The following is a 27,387-nucleotide window of genomic DNA, read 5'->3' as shown; positions in this document are numbered from 1 at the left end:
TAATACACATTAGTCAAATCAAAAACAGTTATCATTGGAATGTCTGAAAAACATGTTTTACAGATTTTCTAAATTCATTCAGAAATTTCATAACAGAGGTCCCACCATCATAAAAATTGACTCTCTGTCTTATTTGTTTGAAATTGGGGACATGAGTAAGGCCTGATAACCTGAATGCAAAGGTTGGCCTGGAACATGAATTTTCAGAGTAGCAACAAGACACAGAGGATGTTGGTCATGAAGAAATTTGAAAATTAATGTCAAAATCTTAAATTCAATACGCCAATGAATAGGTAACCAGTGTAGTTGCTTAAGAATTGGTGTAATAAGGGCATCCTGAGATAAGCCTAGCAGCCACATTTTGCACAATCCGTGCAGCTCTTAGATCTTTCTTTGGTAGGCCAACAAACAGTGAATTGCAGTAATCAAATAATGGAAAACATAGGCCTGCACTGTTCAAAAATTAATTAGTCAATTCCTTTAAAAGACATATCAGCTTCAAGTTAAAGAATATTTTGACTCACTACTTTTATATATGGCTTCATTGATGATGAAGAATCAAGAAGTATTCCAAGATACTTCATTTCCCCTAAAATAGGGATCAGTGTTAGAGAATGACACGGTGAAAAAATTGGTCCCCGTCACCGCCCCGTCCCACCATCCTCTGCACCGCCCCGTCACCGCCACTGCAACCCCATTCACCACCCCGTCACCGTTGCATACATAAAAGCCTCAAACGGGTACGATTTTATATACTTTTCTTTATTTACGTATAAAGGAAACATTCTTTAAAACTTAGTTAAATATTAGTTAATAACTATACAAAAACAAACACGACATGTACTTTTAATGCTTACAATGTTAGCCTACATGGTAAGTAGACGCGGCCGCTGTACCTAATCGCGGCAAAGATCTCCCTGCCGTGATTAGCATAGTGACCGCGGCTACGGCTGCAAGTCTCCCCTCCCCCCAGCGATCACGGCAGGAGGGCACCCAACCCCTCCTGTAGACCCCCCCCAACGGCCCTCCCGACAATCGCAGCAGAAGGGTACCCAACCCCTCCTGCCGGTCCTCCCAATGGCCTCCCTTAAGATCGCCGGCAGGAGGGTACCCAACCCCTCCTGCTGGACCCCCCCCCCCCAACGAACCCTCCCACCCCGGAACCCCCTTAGTTTTACTTTCCAAGTTGGACCGGACGGCTCCTCACACGTATGGCCAGCAGGCTTGCCTCCGTCCAAATGAGGCGGGCCCGCCCCTACCCTGCCCAACCCACAGGATCCTAGGGCCTGATTGGTCTAGGCACCTAAAGCCACTCCCGCTATAGGAGGGGCCTTAGGTGCTTGGGCCAATCAGGCCCTAGGATCCTGTGGGTTAGGCAGGGGAGGGGCGGGCCCGCCTCATTTGGACGGAGGCAGGCCTGCTGGCCAGACAAGCGAGGAGCTGTCCGGTCCAACTTGGAAAGTAAGACTAAGGGTGGTGTTTCGGGATGGCGGGGTTTGTTGGGGGAGGGTCCGGCAGGAGGGGTTGGGCACCCTCCTATTGGCGATATAGGGGGCCATTGGGGGGGCCGGCAGGAGGGGTTGGGCACCCTCCTACCAGTGATCATAGGGGGGCTGTTGGGGAGCTGGCAGGAGGGGTTGGATATCCTCCTGCTGCGATCGTCGGGGGGGCTGTTGGGGTAGGCAGGAGGGGATGGGTACCCTCCTGCCGCGATCGTTGGGGAGGGCTGGTTCTGTCGGCATGAAGGGCTGAGCACCTTCCTGCCGGCGATCGTCGAGGGGGGCGGGTTCTATTGGCAGGAAGGGTTGATCTGACAAATGAGGAGCACGGTGAAACACAGGTAAATAGCGGTTCCTAGAAGGGGGTACATTGGCCTGCGGGGACAAATCTTTTCACCGTTTTTGCGGGCGGTGAAAACTTTTGTCCCCGTGTCTGCGGCGATTTGGCTTTGGAGTCTCCATAACCCGCAGCCAAACCGCAGCTCCCTGCGGGGATCGCTCCCCGTGTCATTCTCTAATCAGTGTCTCCAAACGAAAGAGAATCCAGGAATGGAAAATTCACTCTACCTGAAAGCAATAGAACCTGTGTTTTTGATGGATTTAACCTTACTTTATTAGCCAATGACCAAGATTTAATTGTATTCATACCTAATTTCAAAAATGAGAATGTATAAGCAATCGACTCATGAACTTGAAAATAAAACTGATCATTCAGCATATAGCCAGTAATATACGCCCAAATAACTCAAGATTTTACAAAGTGGTGCAATATATATATTGAACAGCAATGCAAAGACCCTTGCAGAATTCCTGAACTGGATTTCTGCCAGGATGAACACCTAGTCCCTAGTTTCACTTGAAAATGCTAATCTTGTAAAAATGATGTAAACCATTTCAACACTTGTCCAGACATCCTAAATGCTTGCAATCTCATTAATAGTAACTAGTCCCATGGCTTTTTCACTTTGTTTTTCATAGATACCTTTCTTCTATAATCATACCATTCATAGATCAATATATGGTCTGCAATGACTCCAAGTTGGTCTTCCTTGGAACCCAGTATTTCATACATAGACTTACGAGAGTGAATCAAAAATTAAAGGCAATTGTTAAATTACATGATAACTGGAACAGAGCTAGCAAAATGCAACATATGTACTCATACAATGCCTGTTGGATAGTTCGTTCACGCAGTGCAGCGCTCGGGCTTAAGTTGTGCGGCAGCCAGGTCAGAAATATGGATGCTCCATTGCAAGATGAACTTGCAGTAGTGTGGTTTCTTTGGGCAGGATGGAGTGATACCTGTGAAAATTCACCATCAGATATTGACTCAATATGGACAGAGCACCATTAATCAACAAAAGGTTTATGAGTGGGAAAAACACGTGTAACTGACAAAGGTCATCCTGGTAGCTCATCAACATCGCACACAAGAGCACATTGGCAAGGCTTATGCCTTAATTGAAGACCAATGGATAACGCTGTCTCAATTGACTGCAAATTTGGTTATCAGCCATGGATCTGCATATGCCATAACACATGATGAGACTTGAGATACAGGAAAGACTGCATATGATGGGTTCCCAAACAGCTTACTGATCTGCACAAGAACAGCGTGTGGCCATTGCAACCCAGTTCCTGAGACAATATGAAGATGATTCAAGTATTCTGGAGACAATTGTTACTGGCGATAAGACATGGGTGCATCACTTCGATCTGGAAAGCAAAAGGCAAAGCATGGAGTGGAGACATCAGTCTTCTCCAGCAAAGAAATTCAAATATCAACAAGAAAGTCATGTTAGCCTTCTTTTGGGACATGAAAGGGCCTATTTGGGCATATTTTCAAGTGCACAGGCAAATTGAAAATTACTGTACATTGCTGTGAAATGAACTTAAACTTGCAATTTGCAACAACGAAGAGGAATGTTGTCTAAAACTGTCTTGCTGCAACATTACAACGCACATCCTCATACAGAATCAGTGACAGAAGAAACAGTGCAACAGCTTGGGTTTGAATGTCTTCCATATGCTCCTTACAGCCCAGATCTGGTGCCTAGTAATTATCACGTTTGGTCCACTGAAGACGCTGCAAGATTGTAGATTCACCTCTGATGATGAAGCAAAGAAAGCTGTGCTTACCTGGCTTCGAGGGCAGTCAAAAAACTTCTATGCAGGAATACAGAAGCTTGTTGAATGATACAAATGCATCGTCTTGCATGAGGACGATGTGGAAAAGCGGTATGTGCAATTGCTCACAGTTACTTCTATTAAAGCCGTTAAATGTATTTTGCCTTTACTTTTTGATTTATCCTCATAATAATCTGCTCCTGCTCCATGATCACTTGCATTTGTCCACAATAAGTTTCATCTGCATTTGATATGTCCGTTTTCAAAAGGTCTTCCACTTCCTCAGACTGCTGTTTCTAGACCACTGATATGTTGATCATCAGGCATCTGGTATGTGTCACTTTTCATCCCTGTACCTTGGGAAAATTGACCAGTCCATCCTATTCTTTAGCCAGTTACCAGTTCATAGTAGGATAATGTTTAATATATATCTCACAACTTTTATATTTTTAAGTTCCTGGAAAATGCAAATGGATATCTCAAAATCACCAATGGCTAGCCTGAATCCATCTAGCTCCAGATATAGGTGGACATTATGGTCCAGGAATTTTCAAAAGCTTAAGCTTGACGATTAGATGAGAAGCAGTCAGAATTTCAAGAAAATTAACACAAAGTCCTGGCCTGCACTATATTTTAGGAACAAAGCAGCAAGGTGGTGACTTCAAATTCATATATCCAACATGACTTTGTTAAATCTAGCAGCTCTACATTGTGCAGATTCACAGTAATCAGAGTATGAACTGTGATGTATATTTTCATTCTTAAGTTGGCTAATTTTCGCCATTAGAAGTTTGGCACATTACATCTGTGGCTGTGTGCATCACCATTTTATTTCAACTTGCTAAGACCCCTGACACAGGTAAACTTTTGCCAAAACACAACTGTGTTGAGTCAAGCCATTTGTGCCTCATATTGCTGGATTTGATGAAGTCACTACCTTGCTTTGCTGTTTCTGATTTTGTACCTCACAAGGCCGTCCCCCATCCTTTTCCTCTCCTGCACAATAATTTACACAGATTTCAATTCTACAGGGAACTAGAACATTGCTGTTTATTATGGCTGCTCAACCCTTTGAAAGCTGTATAACAGTTGACTTCACTTGTGCTCTGAAGCTAATTGCTCTAATGCCTTAATGTTCTCCATTGATATCTGAATTTGAGCAGACAATATAGTGCAGTCTTGAAAAATTGAATTATCCAACAGCTTATCTTTTCATAGTATGTCCAATGTTATTAGTGGAGGTTTAAGGAAAGAAAAAAGCAGCCAAAAACCAACTTACTTAACTCCTTCTGGATCTGCTGCTTCCAAATGCCAACAGTGCTCCTTGACATACAGTTCTGTTAAATCAGTTGCTTTATCTGGGACTCTCAAGATCACAGATCCAGCTTCAGTAGCGACACTGGCATCTTCAACAGCATGAAGCGCAAGCATGTATCAGACTGCTTTGTGGGATCTGCTGGCGATACACTTCTTCCTCCGAATTCGTGGGTTTAGAACTTGCAAATTCGGTTATTCGTGATTTTTTGCCTTCTAATTTTTAAAGGCTGCCTCTGATTCATCCCTGCCTCCCAGACCTCCCCAGGAGCGATCTTCCTACTCAACTGCCCCATGCAGAGCCGTCAACAAAAATGGCTCCTGTGAGTTCCCACTACAACGGGACTCAGCAGCCATTTTAGTTGATGGCTCTGCAAGGGGCAAGAGCGTAGGAAGATCGCTCCTGCCCCGCGCCATTGCTAAACCACCAAGTAAGGTATGGGGCGGTCCGGGACACAGGAGGGAGGCGGTGGTGGGTCAGAGTTGGCCCTAAAAGTTATTCGCAGGCCGGCTCTGCCCCTAACCCTCGCAAATTTGGAGGGAGAAGTGTATATTTTATTTAAAATATTATCTAAGACCTAGGTTGGTATGATTCTCCAAACAAAGTCACTTTGGTCTCCAGTAGGGGTTCTAGATCTTCTTCCTTGAAACTAGTCATGGATTATGCTCCCTGCTCATACATTCTAGGAGTGTTGCTCACAGGTTTTGCATGGTTGCTCACAAAAATGACATAAGAATAGCCTTACTGGGTCAGACCAATGGTCCCTCAAGCCAATCCAAGTTACAAGTACCTGGCAAAAACCCAAATAGTAGCAGCATTCCATGCCGATCCAGGGCAAGCAGTGGTTTACAAATCTGGAAAATTGGGGTTTAGAACTTGTTGCTCATGTGAGAAAATAATTGCATACACCAGGCCAATTCTTAGAGGAAGCATTGCTCACAGCCAAGCCAAAGCTCTCGCTACAGATGCTCCACTAATTTTGCCATTAGTTTCTCTTTAACCTCATCCGTGAAAATGAAGCAAATAGTTTAGCTTTCTATGATGGCCTTTTCACCTGCAAACACCACTTTTTGTCCCATCCGCAGTCTTTACCTGCAATTTTGCAGCCTTCTCAATAGCTTTTCAAGAAAACTACATTCACATATAGAGAAGATTAATGATGAAAAGTCATAAAAGGATTTTCATGAAAACATAAGGTGGTGTTCTAGTAATTTGTTAATGGCACATAGTAAGCAGATATATTTTTGGCTACACCTTTATCTTGATTTATCAGGCTTCTGTTTCATCAATCCATTTGATGCTAAGCAACTAAGGGCCTGATTCTATAAACGAGAGACTAGTTAGACTCTGCTAGGCACCATAGTTGAGGCCGTCAACGCCAAACTAAAATCTGCGCCTAACCTAAATTAAATCAATTAGCACAGGTGGTGTGGTAATTAACTGCACCATTAAAGTTAATGCAATGATTTTAAAAATCAAATTTAAAAGCCAAGCATGGAATTCCCATGTGATGCCTAGCAATGCCTAAATTGAGGCACCTTCTGATGCCAACCTGAGAAGTAGGCATGGTTAAGGGTGGAGAATATGCGTGGTTGATTCAGGCTTTGGTAAAACCTGGCCTAATATACAAGTGCCTAACTCCAGGATGCCTAAGTGTGCCTAGGTGGGATTCTATAAATAGCACCTTGCCACTGATTGATAAGCACGCCAATAGGTGCCATTTATAGAAACTAAGAACCATCAATTTTTTACCACTTAAATTGGCCATTCACTTCAACACTGAATCTACTCAGATTGTATTTTAGGAGCTCTGCTCCAAGATTAGTTACACTAAGTCACAAGATGGATTCCTCCTCATAGACCATGATATTTGATAAAACTGAGCTATGTATTATTATAAACACTTCAGCTCTAGCCATTAGTTCTAGTTTCTGATGTTGGGAATTCGGGAAGGGTCATCTATCAAGGGTAGGCAACCATAATCCTTCAGGGCCACAGGTTTTCAAGATGTCCACAATGAATTGCAGACAATAGAAATAGCACATGTAGTTCCCTGAATGGAAGAATCTTAATAATCAGTATAGTTTAGAATTCCTATGCTTTCAGGCGGATTTCTTGGGTCACCAAGCCGCACAGTGGTATAAATTACTATATGAATATTTGAATAAAAAACAGAAAACTGGTTTGAGGGATATTTGGAGCATTGAGATCAAGCATCAAATTTCAACATCTCAGTGGACCCAAATTTGGTCTTGGAGAATAAAATCTACAATGTCGGCATCTATGAGACAAACATGTTTTTTTTTGTTACATAGAGCTTTTTGTACCCCAGTTTGTTTACAAAAATTAGATAGTTCCAAGTCTAATAGATGTTGGCATTGTAAAAAGGATGCAGGGACTTTAGATCATTTAATTTTTTTCTGTCCTTGTATTAATGCCTTTTGGAAATCAATTTGGCCCCAAATTAATTTGTTATTAGAAAACTTTGTGGCTTTGTCATACGATACAATTTTATTTGGTACTTCAAGGAGGTTTAAAAGTCAAATTTCAATGTCTAATAATAAATTATTATTAATATTGACAGGAATTGCCATTCAGCACATCACTAGGAATTGGAAAGATTATACAAGACTTAATTATACCTTTTGGTGGAATTCAGTATGTTATATATACAAGATGGAAAGAGTTCTTGCTTTACAGAAGGGGAATTATGTTAATTTTAAAAAGATATTGGGGCCATTGATTATATATTCAAATGATTAGACACCTTTATGTGCTTGAAATTTATAATATAAAGGGGTATAATATGTAACGTGAGAGAATTTTTGTTGAAGGAGGGAGGTTTGGGTTGGGGGAAGGGAATTTTTGCAATATTTTAGAGTTATGGTTAAGAATGAACAAGTGAATTTTGTATATTATACTTTATAACATTATATACTTGTTGAGTGAATTGAAAATGAATAAAGATTAAAAAAAAAAAAAAAAAAAAGAAAAGAAATAGCACATGTAAATCTAATAGGTTACATGCATATTCACTGTGACAAAAGACTGGGTTGTAGCCCTGTCTTGGATCATTCAACAGCTTTGCAACTTCTGCCTACTGAAGTTTTACAACTAGTACTTAAAATTCCTCGTATAAACAACTTTACTGCTAATCCCACAAGGAGCATACAATAAAGTAGTGGTGTGCAGTTTAGGGCTAAAATAAGCCTATTGGAAATCTGAGCTATTGGAAAGCACAAGAGAACATAAGAACTGCCTTACTGGGTCAGAGCAATAGTCCATAGAGACCAGTAGCCCGTTCTCACAGTGGCCAATATCCAAGGAGTAGCAACATTCCATATAGAATCTCAAAGAATAGTAAGATTCTGGAATTCCAAAGAGTAGGACCATTCCATGCTAACGATCCAGGGCAAGTAGTGGCTTTTCCCTCCCATGTCTTACCCTAGGGTTAATTTGCTCTTATAGCTTGTAACTACACACTGAGGATACATTTCAAAATGAAAAATTTATTATTTAATAGTGACAATTGTTAATTTTTCATTTAGCAGTTTCCACTACCTTATCATTGTGCTCTCCTTGTGGGATTATCGCTGAAGTTGTCTATAGGAGCAACTTTAAGTATGAGTTGTTTTTTGTTCTTCCAACAGAGGGCAGATGGTGCCTTGACCCGTTACACAGCAGGCTGACTTGAAACTTTGGATGATTGGTAGTCTATTTCTTTCTATCATTTTAGTGCCCAATTCATCAAGGTCTTTTACCAGAGAAAAATAACTGGACTCCTCCTAAATTCACTGTTGTGACAAGTACAGAATAGCAGCTAATAAGTTATTGCCTTATGCTGTTAATATGCATTATTTACAGGCGGCCCACTCTGATAGATATGCTTTAATGGCATTAGCAGGGGATGTTAGTGAATGATCTCAAAGTGTTCATTTTTGCCAAAATACACTAGACTCTCAGTTAACTGGCACCAATGGGGATTGATAGATGACAGATAAATGTAGTTTCTGGCTGCTTGAGTGTCACTAACTAATACTATACCCCATACCATAAACTTATAGACAAACTAGCGGGCATGTGGTAGTCAAAGCATGGGCATACTCAGGTGTGGCGTGCCAAGTTTACACTTACAGTTCCGCCAGAAATTGATTTTATTTTTGCTGGTTGCTTGAGTTCCGGTTAACAGAGAGTCTACTGCAGTCCGAAATTCTCAACTCTATTATTCTTATGCAGGAACCAACAAAATAAGAGTGTAATGCCAAAGTGTGCTTAACCTGCAACTCTGGTGTGATCTCTGTGTAGTCTTTGTCACACCACAAGATAAAGCCAGAAAATATGCATCAATCTGAAAAGGAAGAAATAGCACCAACCCTGAAACTGTGATAAGTTCAAATTTGCATACACGTGGTTTTTGTAGGTGTATAATGCAAACAATAAACATCTTTGCTTTATTCTGTCATTTCATGTGCACATAGCTGACGTCATCCTACCAGGGTCTGTATGCTGCAGCGTCATGTTTTGACAACCAATAATAAGTCTTTCTATATTTTATTGGGTAAATGATTTAAAAGGTAATAACAATAGTGTTAAAACTACTACAATATCTTTCCACGGCCATATCTCACAAACTCACAGATTACCTTCTATGCATTTTTTTTTCTTTTTCCTCGTTAGTCTTATCATAATAAAATGCCCATTTGAACAGTTTCTTCACACTAATAGCAATTAAATGTAGAAGGAAAGAGGATCTAGATCACGGGTGGGCAACTCCGGTTCTCAAGGGCCGGAATCCAGTTGGATTTTCAGGATTTCCCCAATGAATATGCATGAGATCTATTTGCTTACGCTGCTTTCAATGCATATTCATTGGGGAAATCCTGAAAACCCAACTGGATTCCGGCCCTCGAGGACCAGAGTTGCCCACCCCTGATCTAGATAGAACAGGGAGGGAAGGCAGGTGGTGGGGGAATCAGGTATTTTGTGAAGCCATTATTGTATTCAATCAAGTTTGTAAGAAAGGAGAAAAAAAACAGGGGCAGTGCACACTACTCCAGGCAGCTGCATGCCTATAAAATTAATCACCATTGCATTGCACATCTCATTATGCTGGTGACAAATTCAAAGTAATTCTTTGTCTGTAACATATAAAACACTAAAATAACTTAGAAACTAGATCCACATATTTTGAAAAGAATCAACTTTGATATACAAAAACAGTCTTATAGGTTGTTACAAAAGTTTGTTTTCTCAGTGCGTCTACGTCCCAGCTCAACTACTGGGCCCAGCGCAAAGGAAGAGGGTTTTTTTTTTTTCTTCTTTTCTGAAAACTGTAATAAAAAAAAAAATAAATCAAGAAACACACATCTTTGTATATAAAAGAGTCATTGCTGGTCTTAAGAATGAATGTAACAAGAAACCCCTAAATCTGAGAGGCACACATTAGGGTTTCGGTTAAAAAAAAAAAAAAAAAGAAAGATTACCAGTTTATTTAAATGGAGGATGTACTCATTCAGACTCCTCAAACTTAATTAACATCACTAGCAAAAAAAAAAAAATCAGTTAGAAACTGTACAAAAATAATAATAAAAAAAAGTTAACACATTTATTCCTGCAGGACTTTTGTAAGGACTGGAAGGCAGGCTTTTCGGAGCAGCATTTGTGCATGGCTAGAGGCTTCTTTGGTAGAATCAAACACACACAAGAGATGCAACTTACTCCACACAACTGTTTTAGAAACCTGCACATACTAGGACAAGTAAAGGGGATCATACGTAACCCTCAGGTGTGCCAAAGTGTGCAATATTCCTGAATTAAGGAAGAAAAAAACACTTCCTTGTGCCTTTTGGCCAGAGGACCAAAATGATCAGTTTTCATTTGTAAAAGCTATTAACATCACATAATCTAGTGCACTTAAGAGGTCTGTTGAAATGTAACAGCAATACTTGATGAAATAATTAAGCCTATGGTACAATTTATCAAATTAGGAATAACATTTAAACACGCCAAAATAAAAGTTGAAAAACACGAAAGTGAAGCAGATTGCCACTTAAAAAAGTTAAAATGAGAAGAGAAATCCATTTTGAACACTATGCGATATAAAAAGTGCAACTAGTCTATGCCTTATTAAAAAAAAATAAAATAAAATAAAACCAGTACAAGCTGGATCTTAACACTGAAATCGGTGCTACCGCTAAGAGCAGTGTTCCTGATCTGACATTGTAGGTAGATTAAACCATACCTCGCACACATACAATACTTGTGCAACTTTAGTTGTCTGCACAAATAAACCCATAATTTATTCCATAATTTAAAAAAATTATATTTACATAACAAAAAACTGTTATTTGCTTGAATGCACTCTTTTGAATGTGCTAGAAGAAAAATTGATTAAATACAAAGTTTTAAAGGAGAATATATTCTGATATTTGGGTCCTGCAGGCTCTGGCGTTAAGTTCATTTTAAGCACACCCTCAGATTTGTATAATGCCCTATGGAAAGGTTGAGACAAATGCACTGTGCATTATGCTGTATACAAAAGGAACAAGATTTATCCTTTTTTACTCCCTAGCCATGGTGGGAAGTATTGCAAACCTTGTCCTTTCAAACCTGCAGGATTATTTCATCAGCATATCATTATTACACTGGTAAGAAACATCTGTATAACATCTGCATATATCAAGGATTTTTTTTTTTTTTAATAAAATATGATATGATTTTAGAGTCCGCATGACCAGTCACGTGACCTGCAAGGATGATTAGCACCTTTTAATATATTTTTTTCTTCTTTAAAAAAAATTTATAGAACGAGCTTGTTAACGAGATGATAGATATGATGGTGTTTTGTGAGACATTTCTGTAAAAAACAGGAATTTTTTTGCAGCAGACAATATTCAGCTTGTGCTCAGTTTCCCTGTGAGGGCAAGAAAATATCCCAGCGCAGATACTTGCTCTTTTGCAACATTCACAACCCGACCGTTGCCCTCTGGAACTGTGGCAAGACACAGGGAGAACATGGTCTCCCCGGATGTCTTCCACACCAACAAAATTCACAATTCTTTGGATGTAGATTTGCATTTTCCCATGATCACCTCAGCATCTGCTTAGCTGCTAAATTTTCAGGCCCTTAATTTGCTTTAAATTAAGGCATCGCAACAAAAAAAAAATATTTGGATGTAAATGCTGTGGATGAAGGAATCCTAAGAATTTCTAAAAACCACAATGTAATGCAGCAAAAAAAACAAAAAAAACCCAAAAATGACTTTTCCTCAGGGATGAGTGGTGAATAAATTATATCATTATTCTCAAATGGAGAATATTCCGAATGTGTCAGTCTCACTTAGTAGCCTGTAATGTCGTAACCAGTCTTAGAACAGGCGACTCAGTTTTGTGCATTGTGTGAGGCAAGTATATGTGAACATGGCAGTCTTTCTAGACCAAAAAAAAACGTCAAGACTCTCCAGTCCAAACAGATCTCAGCTAAGCGCACAATGTTCCTGTTCACTCTGTAGTGTTCCTATAACAGCAGTTAGCGATCTCTCTTGCCAGCCTCACTAAAGAGTTCTGGGCTGTTCCTAAAGAAATAAAAATGAAAAGAATCCCTTTGTGAATAAAGTATCTTCGGAATTCATAAGTAACTGCTTCTAAAGGGGAAGCTGTACAGAAAAGAGTAGCTGCAACTACTACCCTCTACTAAAACCAGGTGCCTTATTCCGTCGCTCTTTTGAGTTGCTGTCAGCCATGCTATGAACCTCCCTCCACTGATGCAGCTGCAAACTGGCAGCTTGGTATGAGTTCAGAGGAGTGGCAGAATGGACAACTGACCACCTGGGCTGTTGCCTCTCCTTCACCAGCCTTGCAATGGAAAGATATTGCCTTTCACGCAACAAGAACTCAAAATGAACACGGGAAAGCCAAACTGGCTGTATGTCAATAAATCTTGAGTTTTAAAACCTAATTCAAATTTTTTTTTTTCCAATTATTCATGGGAACAATGTCTTCAAACTGCTTTTCATTACTTCTCGCGAGGTCTAACTTCAAAGACTAGTTCAACAGCCTTTGTTTTGGTTCTGCTGGGGGGGGGTTGCAAATATATGGCTCTGTATCTTTGTAACAAGAACAAGGATAAAAGTGGATTTCAAATCCTAGGCAAAGGTTTTATACGTACCTTGCAAGCACCAAACTTGCAAGTACTTTACTACTCCGCTACGAGTACTCTGACCCCTGCAAGTTTCCCAGATTATCCTGGTAAGGATAAGAGTGGCTCAAAGTACAGTTGGGAGAAACACTTGTCAGAGATTCTTCTAAAATTTTCCACTGCTCCTAGCAGACAAAACGTCAGCTGCTGTAACCTTACTTCTGTTAAAACAACTGCATTCACTAGGTCTACGAACTTAGGGCAGTATGCTGACTTGGTTTCCCTTTGACTACAATATTCACTAGCAAACATGTCCACACAGATTTCTGATGAAGTGCCAAGTTGAAGGGCAGTTCCTTTATGAATTACAAAGCTAATTTGTAAAATGAAATAAAAAGGACAGACTTCTCCTGTTTTGCAAAGCCTTGTACTGCCCTTCGCGGGAGGGTAACATCAGAGCCATCTAGAAGTAATGCTTGCAAAATAAAACACTGCCACCTTCTGAGGGGCATGACTGGATGCTTCACACAATTAAAATTCTTTTTGCCCAAAGGCCCTGTGGATAGCACTCTGGGCTTTCACACAGGAGAGAGGAATGAGCTGAGGCCTGTTGCTTCTCTGCAGTGGTTTAAGGACATGAGCATCTTCGAGAGGATGCTGCTTTTGCATACTTGGGGCAGAGACAGCAGCCTACCATATCAGCACACTACCTAGCAGCTGCCCTGAGATTATTAGGCTTTGTTTGGAGGCTGGGGCCTTCCCCAGCCCTGCACAAGAGCTATAAAGGCTTAGTCTTATATCAAACTCTCGTGCCCAGTGAACCTGTCGGTCTCCAGAGAAACAGCAATAACAAACACCTACTGGCTGTAAAGGAGAAGGGAAATGAGAAATATCTATAGGGGGAATGGCTCCCAGGCTGTAAGGCATGGGTAGACATTTTGAAGAACCCGTTTGGACTGTATCTTTGCCTTATGGAGCCAACTCCTTTGGTTGCTTGGGGTTAATGTGGTAAGGTCCACTCTTGAATACTGTGGGGCCTATTACAGTACAAGTATAAGGAAACATTCATTTTGAGGATATGGTTCAGTGACATTTGATACCGTATTTGATATGTTTTAAGACTATTGCAACTGATAAAGCAATTCAAGAACCACAAATATTTTGCCTTGGGAAAAAAAATAAATCCGTAATTCTAACCCTTAAATATTTCCTAAACATTTCCTTCCATCCACAGTCGTAGAAAACCCTGATTGATAATTTTCAATGTTAAAAAAAATAGAAATTGAAGAAAAATGAAATTAAAAAAAAAAAAATTACATGAGCTGCAAAATAAAAAAATTTCTGTAACTCAACCTACTAAAAACTATGGCGGTTTCCATAATGATGCAGCTTTTCCACCCGTTGCCCTGATGAGCTCACTCAAGCAAGGAGCATCGCCAAAGCAACGGAAACTATCATCATAAAATGGTACAGTAATAGAGATAACTAGACCAGGAGGGGGCCGGCTCTCCTGGAAAGAGGTCTGCAGAGAGGTCTAGTGACTGGTCACGCAGCTCAGTGTCAGGAATAATGGTTGTATGGTGGAAGGGGGTGCCCGATGCCATTCTGGAAGTGATGATGCTGACGATGGACAAGGTATTCAGCGTAGCTCATAGTCATTTTCTCACTACGGTACCTGGAGAGAGAGAGAGAGAGAGAGAGAGGGAGAAATATGATTCACCTTTTAAAAACTGTTAATGATCTTTATCTTTATTTAAAACTTGATATACAGTATGCCCCTGCGAATTCGCAGATCAGAATTCGTGGACTCAGTCATTCACAGGCTTTCCCCATGCAGCAGCCAATAGCTGGAAAGTTCACATCTCCCCAACCAATCCTGACGGAAGAAGAACCGCAAATGACGGCTGAGTCCCGTGCGAGGTGAGAGGGCGGGCTGGAGCCAGAGGAGGAGGGGGCGTGCCGAGAGAATGAGGTTTAGGTCTCTGGCCGTGACGAGGGGATGCGACTGCAAGCGCTTCCTGTGGGACAACTGGCTTCTCATGCTTTAAACTGCATCCAATATTCGCGAGTTTTCCAAATTCGCTGGCATTTCATGAATGTAACCCCCTGCGAATTTCGGGAGAGTACTGTACTGCATCTCCTTGGTCAGACTTAAGCGGTTCATAATTTCACAAATACACATGAAAATAATTCCATCAATTGTAAAGAAAAACCTCAGATCTGACCCCACTGTCCATACAATCACTCCTAAAAGACTGTAGCACCGCCATTACTGCTTTTTGATAGGATCATAACTGAAAAGCCTGCTTAAAGAAATGCACCTTCAGATTTGCTTTAAATTTTTTAAATGATAATTCCCCAATGCTGGCGCAAGTCAGAAGAAAGCTCTTTCTCTGGTTACCACCCAGTGAGTTTCCAAGTTTTATTGAAATTTGCTATTCCGCTTATCCATTTTCTAAGCGGCTTACAGAGATAAAATTATATAGCTTTAGAGAGTTGGGGCTTTACTATCCTGAGATCCCGTAACGATCTCGGGCACCTTGCTGGTATGCACAATACATCCACTAGTGAAGATACAGCAATTGCAAAAGGGAGAGAGAATGGGATTTAATACACGAGGGTCATTTTATAAATAATGCACACTTTTTTTTTTTTATTATTTACATGTAAATTTTTTTCCAAGTATTTCTTTACAATCCTTCAATATAGTCTCCCTGTTTGCAATGATTGAGTCCCAACATCCGGGAAGCTTCATTATTCCATCCAAGACACTGTTTTTGTTCAGTTGCCAAATGACTCAGGTACCGGCGGAAAAAAGCTCTTCCAGAGATGCAAAACGATGTCCAAGCATAGGTTGTTTCAACTTTGGAAAAAGGTCGAAGTCTACTGGATTCATGTCTGGACTGTAGGGATTGTGAAATAAAACCTCCCAACCGTATTTGCGTAGTTTTTCAATGACGAGTGGAGAGCTCCTGCTTCCCCACGACCAAAAAAAATTTGATGAGCTCAATCAAAAGTCAAACAAATTTAGATTTTTGCTTATGATCAGGAAGGCTTCATCGTCACAGAAAAAGTTCCATGTGGAAGAAGTGGCACAGCAGCGTATTATCATGATTTTTTGCAAAAAAAAAAAAAGAAAGTGCAGAAAAATGCACAAAACCAACCTCTATTGCGCTTGGCTCTTCACAACAACGCTCGCCCGCACATAGGGAATGTCGGTGTTACCTCACGCTCCCTACAGTCTAGACATGAGTCCACCAGATTTCGACCTTTTTCCAAAGTTGAAACAACCTATGCGTGGACATCGTTTTGCATCTCTGGAAGAGCTTTCTTCCGCCGGTATCTGAAACATTGGGCAACTGAACAAAAACGGTGTCTTGGATGGAATAATGAAGCTTCCCGGACGTTGGGACTCTTGTCATTGCAAACATGGAGACTATATTGAAGGATTGTAAAGAAATACTTTTAAAAAAAAAAAAAGTAAATTAAAAAAAATTAGTGTGCATTATTTATGAAACGACCCTCGCACCTCATTTCTGCGGTTACATCAATGCAGTTTACATGTTACATACAAGTATTTAATATGCACCTGGGGCAATGGAGAAAAAAGGGACTTGCCCAGAATCACAGAGCGCTGCAGGGGGAATTGAACTCAATTCCTTTGGTTCTCGGGGCACTGACCTAACCATTAGGCGACTCCTTCACTCCTACTAGCATCAAAACTAGTAGCATAGGTTCACTGGTTTGTCCTATTTATTCAGTTACATTAATAATAGATATCACTCTCAGATGATCTTTCAAAATTCATTTGGACATATTTTATTCAAATTAGAAGTTTCAGAAAATAAACCTTACTTTGACAAACAGGTTCTAATTTGCCCAAACTCAAACGCACATTTTTGGACATGGTAAAATATTTTCAAGTTTAAACTGTCAATCTCCATCTAGAGCGCTCTTTAATTACATGGATTAAAAATTAAAAAGCCTCAACCGCTTTGTTGTTACCACAGTACATCCCCACAAACTGAAGCAGGAAGGATACAAATACAGTGGTTTCTGAATGTGCTGTCTTAATCCATTCACTGTCCCAATTGTTTTAGAGAATGTTATTTAGTTCTAATAAAGTGAACCTCTGACTAGGTGTGGTATGACTGGCACAGTGAAAAACATTATGATTGGTGTCTCAAATTAAACCACTTGTGGGTCACAGGAGGACAAGGCCAGGCCCACTGAAGCAGAAAGAAAGTATCTTCCCTTGCACACTAAAGGGGAATCATCCTCCTCAGACACCAAAATGCCTTCTCGTTTCTGACTTGCTGGTTAACACCCTACCTCCCTACCCCAATAAAGGTAAAACAATGTTATAAATACTGCCAAAGCAGCAGGATTAAACCTCCTGCTAAAACAATTTTAGCCTCAGATCTTGACAATTTCTGGGTCATATAAGCACTCTGTTATTTCCAGCCAATGGATATATTCAGGCTGGCTCAAGTGATATTTGGCTTATCTTGTCAGGCTAAACTCAACAGCAAGAGGGGAGCTATCCGGTCTTTTGCCCCAAGTGTCATATGTATGATTATCTCCCAGCTGGTGAGAAATTGTGTGTGTGCACTAACTGCAAAGAGCTCCTGGCCTTCAGAGAACGAGTCCGTTTCTAGAGTTGCAGACTTGGAGGAGCTGAGGGAAACAGAGAGGTACACTGATGAGACCAACAGGGATGATGCAGAAAAGTCCCACCTCCAGTCTGGCAGCCCCTGTGCTGCCTTGGAAGAAGGGAGGTCTCCTAAAAGGAGATCTCCTAAAAGGAGATCATCACCGTGGTGATACAGGAAATGATCCTGTAGCCATGACCTACAATATCTTTTTGAACTGAGGATCTATCTCCAGAGGCTTCAAGCCCAGAAGGGAGGAGTTAGGATGGCCATTCTAGTGGGAGATTAATATCATTAGGCATGTAGATAGCTGGGTGGCTGGTGGGTGCGATGATCGGCTGGTCACTTGCCTGCCTGGTACGAAAGTGGCGGACCTCAAGCATCACTTAGATATTAGATAGTGCTGGGAAGGAGCTGGCAGTTTTGGGACATGTAGACACTAATGACAGGAAAATATGGGAGGGAGGTTCTGGAAGCCAAATTTAGGCTCTTAGGTAGAATGCTGAAATCCAGATCCTCCAGGGTAGCATTTTCAGAAATACTCCCTGTTCCACACTCAGGACCCAAAGAAGCAGGCATAGCTCTGAAGTCTCAATGAATGGTTGAGACAATGGTGAAGGGTTGAAGGATTTTGATTTGTTAGGAACTGGGCTACCTTCTGGGAAAGGAAGAGCCTATTCCAAAAGGATGGACTCCACCTTAACTGGGATGGAACCAGGCTGCTTTTAAACTAAGATGGGGGAGAAAGCCAATAGTTGCCCAGAAGCAGATGGTTCAGTGTGGAGTATCCTTGAGGGATACTGTTGAATCAGAACATTTAGGGAGTCCCAATTAGAGAGGTTTCAATAATAGTGAAAAAGTCAAGAGTGCTTAAGTGGGAAGCAGAATAAAGATGTCAAGTTATCCCTGCAATCTTCTCAGCAGACTGTAGATACAAGGAAAAAACACAATTTGAAGTGTCTTTATATAAATGCCAGAAGTCTAAAAAATAAAGTAGGAGAGTTAGAGTATATAGCACTGAATAATCAGGTAGATATAATAGGCATCTCAGAGGCCCGGTGGAAGGAGGACAATCAATGGAACACATTGTTACCTGGGTATAAATTATATTGCAAGGATAGAATAGATCAAATTGGAGGGGGGGGCTGCACTATATGTTAAAGAGGGAATTGAATCGAACAAAATAAACATTCTGCACAACACAGATAGCAGTGTGGAATCCATATGGAGAGAAATTCCATCTGTGAAGGAAAGGAATATATGTGTGTGGCTATACTACAGTCCCCCAGAACAGAATGAGCAGACAAGATGAAGAAATGTTTTTAGAGATTAGGAAAGCTGGCAAATTGGGCAGCAGTACAATAATGGGTGATTTCAACTGCCCCAAATTTGACAGGATAAATGTTACATCAGGGAGTGCTAAGGAGCTAAAATTTCTACAAGTCATATATGACTGCTTCTTAGAGCAACTGGTACAAGAACAGACAAGAGGGGGAGCTATTTTAGATTTGGTCCTTAGCAGAATGCAGGATATAGTAAGGGAGGTAACAACTGTGCTGGGTCTGCTGGAAAACAGTGATCATAACATGATCAAATTTAAGCCGATAACTGGAGTTATGTCGCTAAAGAAATCTACTGTAGTGGCATTTAATTTTCACAAGAGCAACTACGATAAAATGAGGAAAATGGTTAAAAAGAAACTAAGGGCTCCTTTTACGAAGCCGCATTAGCAGCTTTAGCGCACACGACTTTTAATCACACGCTAACCCCTGCGCTAGCCAAAAAATTACAACCTGCTCAAGAGGAGGCGGTAACGGCTAGTGCAGCCGGCACTTTAGCACACGGTATTACGCGCGTTAAAAAGCTACCGCATCTTCATAAAAGGAGCTCTAAAAGTGTCTGTGGCAAAGGTCAGAAGTGTAAACCAGGCATGGATGTTTAAAAATATCATTGCGGAAGCCCAGATCAGAAGTATGCCACATATTAAAAAAGGTGGAAAGAAAACGAGAGCTGGCATGGTTAAAAGGTGATGTGAAAGAGGCTATTACAGCCAAGAAAACATCTTTTAAAGAAAAAGGATCTCAATGAAAAAAATAAGTGACATAAGCACTGGCAAGTTAGATGCAAAGCATTGATAAAGAATATGAAGAACAACTTGCCAAAAAGGCAAAAACTCAGAGTAACAATTTTTTAGGTTCATCTAAAGTAGACAACCTGTGAGGGAATCTGTGGGACTATTGGATGATCAAGGAGTAAAAGGTGCACTCAGGGAGGATAAGGCCAAAGCGGAGACACTGAATTAATTCTTTGCTTTGGTCTTTACAGAAGATGATTTAAGAAATCTACCTGAACTGAAAATGGTTTTCAAGGGTGATGAGGAAGAGGAATTGAAAGAAATCTCAGTGAACCTGGAAGACGTACTAAGCCAAATCAACACGTTAAAGAGTAATAAATCACCTGGACTGGTAGGTATACATCCCAGTGTACTGAAAGAACTCAAACATAAAAATTCCTGATCTGTTGTTAGTGATATGTAACCTGTTGCTAAAATTGTCTGTAGTACCTGAAGATTGGAGGGCAGCCAAGGTTACGCTGATTTTTTAAAAGAGTTCCAGGGGAGATCTGGGAAATTACAGACCGATAAACCTGAACTCAGTGCCGGGCAAAATAGTAGAAACAATTATAAAAAATAAAATTGTGGAACATGTAGACAAACATGATTTAATGCGGCAGAGCCAACATGGATTTAGCCAACGGGCGTCTTGCCAAGTAGATAACTGATAGGCGGTATATAAATACCTAAAATAAATAAATAAAAATTAAAATAAATATAAAGGCAATCCAGTTCATTTAGTGTATCTTAGATTTCCAAAAAGCTTTTGACAAAGTTCCTCATGAGAGGCTCCTGAGAAAATTAAAGAGTCATGGGATAGGAGACAATATTCAATTGTGGATTGAGAATTGGTTATTGGACAGAAAACAAGGGTTAAATGGCCAATTTTCTCAATGAAGGAGGGTAAATAGTGGTGTGCCGCAGCGATCTGTACTGGGGCTGGTGCTATTTAACTTATTTATAAATGATCTGGAAATTGGAGCTATGAGTGAGGTGATTAATCCTTTATTTGGCATTGTTGCTAAGAAGCAACATGTCTCTTCTATGGCTCTTAAGGGAGATCTGCATCCAAATACCTGTTGGCACTATTGCTCTCGTTTAGAGAGCTGCGCGGGGACAGAAATCCCACCCGTCCCCGCCAAAGTCCCACCCATCCCCGTGAGGAATCCCACCCGTCCCCACCACGGGTACAAGTGAATTGATTTTTTACTGCATCAGGATTCACAAAGACATGGGGACATTTGAAGTTACACAATAATACCTTTAAAACCAATAGGAGAGAATATTTTTTCACTCAGAAAATAGTTAAGCTCTGGAACGCATTGCCAGAGGATGTGGTAAGAGCGGTTAATGTAGCTGGTTTAAAAAAAATGGTTTGGACAAGTTCCTGGAGGAAAAGTCCTTAGTTTGCTGTTGAGACAGACACGGGGGAAGCCACTGCTTGCCCTGGATTGGTGGCATGGAATGCTGCTATTTGGATTTTTGCCAGGTACTTGTGACTTGGATTGGCCTCCATGAAGATCAGATATTGAGTTAGTTGAATCATTAGTCTGACCTAGTAAGGCTATTCTTAAGTTTTGATGTGCAGACTTCTTCCTTTTCATGACATCAGAAGCAGCATAATACAGATATAATCTGTTTCACCCAATCAGAGAATGTCAGGGAGAGTGCATGTGTCAGAGTAATGAAGTAAGACTTGGATTTGTTTTAGTAAACAGGAAGAAACGTATAAACAAATAAGTCAATTTTTTAGGCTGCTTTTTCCAAGAAAAGTTCAAAGCAGCTCATGAATTAAAAAAAACAAACAAAAAAAAAAATCAGATAAAGGCTTACAGGAACCCATACTTAAACTCTCCTGACCGCTCCTGTTCAATATATTTATAAACGACCTGGAGACGGGGACAAAATGTGAGGTTATTAAATTTGCAGATGACACCAAACTCTGCAGCAGGGTTAGAACCACGGAAGATTGCGAAGACCTGCAAAGGGACCTAACGAGGCTGGAAGAGTGGGCAAAGAAGTGGCAAATGAGCTTTAAAATAGGAATGCAAGGTCATGCATGTAGGGAAAAAGAACCCGATGTTCAGCTACAAAATGGGGGGATCATTGCTAGGGGTAAATAACTTTGAAAGAGACCTGGGGGATGATGGTGGACACAACAATGAAAGCATCGGCACAGTGTGCGACAGCCTCAAAGAAAGCGAACAGAAAGTTGGGTATCATCAAAAAGGGTATCACGACCAGGACGAAGGAAATCATCATGCCGCTGTATCGTGCAATGGTGCACCTGCGTCTGGAGTACTGTGTCCAGTACTGGTCGCCATACCTCAAGAAGGACATGGCAGTACTTGAGGGAGTCCAGAGAAGAGCGACTAAATTGATAAGAGGTATGGAAAACTTTTCATACGCAGACAGGTTGGAAAAGCTGTGGCTATTCTCCCTGGAAAAGCGGAGACTTAGAAGGGACATGATAGAAACCTTCAAAATCCTGAATGGCATAGAGAAGGTAGACAGGGACAGATTCTTCAGACAGTAGGGAACCAAAAGTACAAGGGGGCACTCGGAGAAATTGTAAGGGGACAGGTTTAGAACAAATGCTAGGAAGTTCTTCTTTACTCAGAGGGTGGTGGACACATGGAACACGCTTCCGGAGGTTGTGATAGGCCAGAGCACGCTACAGGGGTTCAAGGAAGGTTTAGATAGGTTCCTAAAGGATAAGGGGATTGAGGGGTACAGATAGAAGTAGAGATAGGTTATAGGAATAGTCAGGGACCACTTCACAGGTCACAGACCTGATGGGCCGCCGTGGGAGCGGACCGCTGGGCGCAATGGACCTCTGGTCTGACCCAGTGGAGGCAACTTCTTATGTTCAGAGAGGAGATGGTACTGTATAAAATAATCAATACACACATCTGAAGCTAAATAGGTTTGTGACTTGCAGCTTTTAATTTCATTGACACTCCTCAAGACACTGGGCAAGTTTCTTAACTCTTCATTACCTTAGGAGATTGTGAGCCCTCTAGAGAGAGAAAAATATCTACAGTAGTTGAATGTAACTTGACTTAAGCTACTACAGAAAAGATGTGAACTAAAGAAAGATTAGGTTCTTACTTCGATAATCTTTCTTGTAAATGAGTCTAGTAGTCCTGCTTATCTGTCTGAACCTGTAAGTTGATTGCAAAAGGAAGTCAACTCCTCCTCCTTCCTAGTAGGCTTGCTCTTGCCTCCTCAATTTGTACAAAAGCAGTCAAGAACCCCTATAATAGCAGACATAACAGGAAAGAGGGGAACAAGGAAACTCCCTGACACTATACTTCTGTTCTGCTCTGTAACAAGTATAACAAAGAATGTTAGAAAACTCTTTCAAAAATAAATTATGTACAAACAGCACTAACATTTATGGAGCTCATAGTTACTACCATGTCCTATCACCAGGAAGAGGCACAGCATTTTGCTTTCTTTTTTCCTCTTAGCTGAGAGACAAGGAAGTTCCCAAATCCTGGCATACACTTACCAAGGCAGAAAGCAGGCAAAGCCCACTCACAAGGCAGGACTTCAGGACTACTAGACACATATACAAGAAAGAAGGTTATTGAGGTAAGAACCTAATCTTTCTTTCTAGTACAATGTATCTAGTAGAACTGAACCACAGGGACGTATCAAAGCAGTTCCCTGAATCTAGAGGATTACTGAGCCTGTGTTCAACACAGAGAACCCAAAAGCTGCATCCTTCCTGGCAGCCACGTCCACCCTGTAAATCTCCTCAGGTGAAACTGCCTGAGCCAGGATGAAGTCCAACTTCTGGTGGAGTGTGCTTTCAACAAAATTGGTAGCTGCTTACCATAGCCAATGTACATGGAAGAAGTTACCATGTTAATCCATCTGGAGATCGAGGCCTAAGATGCCATAGTTCCTCGCTTGGCCGGACTGGTCAGGACAAAAAAGATGATCTGAGATTTGATATTAATAGGCAACTTCAAGATAACAAAGAACTCTCTGGATGCCCAGTAATTGCAATATTTTGTCCTTTTCCTTTGAGCCTGTGGAATGAAAAGCAGGCAACCAGACTTCTTGAATGACACGGAAAGCCAAAACTACTTTCAGTAGGAAGGACGGGACCATACGCAGGGAAAGTCCTGCTTCCGTAATCCTCAGAAACAGCTCCTTGCAAGAGAGCGCTTGCAATTCAGAGATCTTTCTTGCAGAAGCAGTCACTACCAGTAATACCATCTTGACTAGGATCTAGAATGGAAGCCTCCTGTGAGGGTTCATAAGGAGTCATGCTGAGACGTTGCAAAACTATGTTCAGATTCCAGGATAGAAACAGTAACCACACCGGAGGGTGCAATCCGATAGCCTCTTTGAAAAATCTTGTCATGTCAAGATGAGAAGCCAGAGAAATTTTCTCCCCCCGTGCTCGGAAACATGAAACGCCTATCTGGGTGTCCATTGCAATGCCTCCCCCATCATAAATGCTGGCATCAGTTGGCATTATCACCCAGGAGGAGATGTGGAGCAGCATGCCCTTCGAGAGGGAAGCTGATTGCATCCACCAGAAGCTAGCTGTTCCTTGCCTCCAGCTTCCATGGAAGCGGCTGCTGAAGCAAGTCCAGAAACGTTGCTCATGACTAAGAATGTCATGTAGGGTGTCTTCCACATAATTCACCCCAGAAAGAACCATCTGAGGGTCCTCGTCGTCCTCCAATGCTGGAATTCAACTCAACCACATGTGGCACACGTGCGCCACAAAAGAAGCCATGGTCGCAGCTTAATTCCTAAAGCCAGGATTTCAAATTGCTTCCTGAAGACCACGTCCACCTTGCAATCCTGTGTTTCTTTTAACATCATGCCCCCTTCACTGGGTAAGGAAGTTTGCTTGGTGACCTGGGCTACTAGTGAATCTACCTTACTCTGAACAAACATCTGTTGAAATTCAGGAGCCCTCGGGTAGAGTTTAGACAGTTTTAGCCACTCAAAGTAACCCCCCTCTCTGGGGACTCCCAGTGCTCTGTAATCAGTTTGGTGTTGTCTGGATGCGAGGGAAAGAACGTGATCTGAGAGATGGAGTTGCTCATAACCGAGCATTATGACATGAAGCTTGCGGGGATTCCAATTTTAATTCTCAAAGCGACCTTGTAATAATGTTTAGAAGTGAGGCTGCCTTGAACAGGTGACACAAGTACTGTTGAGTCCTCCCCCCTGGGTCAAGGGCGAATACTGCCTCCTGACCTCTGGTCTCATGTTCAGAAAGAGAATCTGCCAGGGAGGATGCCTCTCCGTGGAACAATAATGGCACAGAATCCGACCCCCAATCAACCCAGCTATTGCCAGACTGGTGGTTCTACGGCACTACTGTGTCTGTCTGGGCCTGGAACAAAGAAAATCCCCGTAGTTGTCCCCACCAACACACATGAAGCAGATGTAGGAGGACCCTGGCAATTTAAACAGGCATTCCACATCAGACTGACATAAAGCACAGTTACTTACCGTAACAGGTGTTATCCAGGGACAGCAGGCAGATATTCTTTACGCATGGGTGACGTCACCGACGGAGCCCCCGGTACGGACCTTTTTACTAGAAAGTTCTAGTTGGCCGCACCGCGCGTGCGCGAGTGCCTTCCCGCCCGACGGAGGAGTGCGTGGTCCCCAGTTAGTATAAGCCAGCTAAGAAGCCAACCTGGGGAGGTGGGTGGGACGTAAGAATATCTGCCTGCTGTCCCTGGATAACACCTGTTACGGTAAGTAACTGTGCTTTATCCCAGGACAAGCAGGCAGCATATTCTTTACGCATGGGTGACCTCCAAGCTAACAAAGAGGGAGGAGGGATGGTTGGCCATTAGGAAAATAAATTCTGAAGTACAGATTGGCCGAAGTGCCCATCCCGTCTGGAGAAAGCATCCAGACAGTAGTGAGTAGTGAATGTGTGAACTGAGGACCAGGTGGCCGCCTTGCAGATTTCCTCTATGGGTGTGGAACGGAGGAAAGCAACAGAAGCGGCCATAGCTCTCACCCTGTGGGCCGTGACAGCACCGTCCAGTGACAGACCGGTCCGAGCATAACAGAACGCGATGCAAGCTGCAAGCCAGTTGGATAGCGTCCGTTTAGAGACCGGTCGACCCAAACGATTCGGGTCGAAGGTCAGGAAGAGCTGAGGGGACAAGCGGTGAGCCCTTGTACGATCAAGATAGTAAGCCAGGGCACGCTTGCAATCAAGACTGTGCAATGCCTGTTCCCCGGGATGTGAATGAGGTTTCGGGAAGAAAACAGGCAACACAATGGACTGGTTGAGGTGAAAAGCTGAGACCACCTTGGGGAGGAACTTTGGATGGGTGCGCAGAACCACCTTGTCATGATGAAAAATAGTGAACGGTGGATCGGCAACTAGTGCATGAAGCTCACTAACCCTCCTGGCAGAGGTGATGGCAATGAGGAAAAGCACCTTCCATGTCAGAAATTTGAGTGAAGTTGTGGCAAGTGGCTCAAAAGGAGGTTTCATGAGGGCAGACAAAACCACATTCAGGTCCCAGACGACCGGAGGAGGCTTCAGAGGTGGTTTGATGTTGAAGAGGCCCCTCATGAATCGGGAAACCAGAGGGTGAGCCGTGAGAGGTTTTCCGAGGACAGGCTCATGAAATGCCGTGATGGCACTGAGATGGACTCTGATTGAGGTAGACTTGAGGCCTGCGTTGGACAGGGAGAGCAAGTAGTCCAGAACAGTTTCCACCGCTAAAGAGGTGGGATTGTGATGATGACGGAGGCACCAAGAGGAGAACCTGGTCCACTTCTGATGGTAACATTGGAGAGTGGCCGGTTTCCTGGAGGCGTCCAAAATGAGGCGGACAGGCTGAGATAGATTTCCTGGAGAGGTCAGCCCGAGAGAAACCAAGCTGTCAGGTGGAGCGAAGACAGATTGGGATGTAGTAGAGACTGATGCTGCTGTGTAAGTAGAGTAGGAAACACAGGTAGAGGAATGGGCTCCCTGGAGCTGAGCTGAAGCAGGAGGGAGAACCAGTGTTGACGAGGCCACCGGGGAGCTATGAGGATCATGGTGGCTCCGTCCCTGCGGAGTTTGGATAAAGTCCGCAACATCAGAGGTAGAGGAGGAAAGGCATAGAGGAACCGATCCGTCCAATCGAGAAGGAATGCATCCGGGGCCAGACGGTGAGGAGAGAAGAGTCTGGAGCAGAACTGGGGCAGCTGATGGTTGTGAGGGGCTGCAAATAGGTCCACTTGCGGAGTGCCCCAGCGAGCAAAAATGGAGAGGAGCGTGGGAGGATCCAAAGTCCACTCGTGAGGTTGCAGGATGCGACTGAGATTGTCGGCCAGGGAGTTCTGTTCGCCCTGGATATAGACAGCCTTGAGGAAGAGACTGCGGGCCGTGGCCCAGGTCCAAATGCGAAGAGCCTCCTGACAAAGGAGGCGAGATCCGGTGCCGCCCTGTTTGTTTATGTAGTACATGGCGACTTGGTTGTCCGTGCACAGGAGCAGAACCTGAGGACAAAGAAGGTGCTGGAAGGCCTTGAGAGCATAGAACATGGCTCGTA

General features: G+C 42.3%; 1 protein-coding gene across 3 annotated transcripts in view; it reads right to left on the bottom strand.

Annotated features, from left to right (window-relative positions):
• Positions 1–9,476: 9,476 nt before the first annotated feature.
• Positions 9,477–27,387, bottom strand: part of AMMECR1 (AMMECR nuclear protein 1) — a 268,091-nt gene continuing 250,180 nt past the window's right edge. The window contains exon 7 of one of the 3 annotated variants that reach the window (XM_033946567.1): positions 9,477–14,753. In XM_033946567.1, coding sequence (XP_033802458.1) covers positions 14,639–14,753 — 115 coding nt within the window. In that variant the 3' untranslated portion in view covers positions 9,477–14,638. The remainder of the gene's footprint in view (positions 14,754–27,387) is intronic. The other 2 variants (XM_033946568.1, XR_004539635.1) reach the window with 2 other exon arrangements.

The sequence above is a fragment of the Geotrypetes seraphini genome, chromosome 5 (genome assembly GCF_902459505.1).
Source record: "Geotrypetes seraphini chromosome 5, aGeoSer1.1, whole genome shotgun sequence".
In the NCBI taxonomy this organism is placed as follows: domain Eukaryota; kingdom Metazoa; phylum Chordata; class Amphibia; order Gymnophiona; family Dermophiidae; genus Geotrypetes; species Geotrypetes seraphini.
Note: the sequence above shows the minus strand (reverse complement) of the source record. Positions and strands in the feature narration are given on the sequence as shown.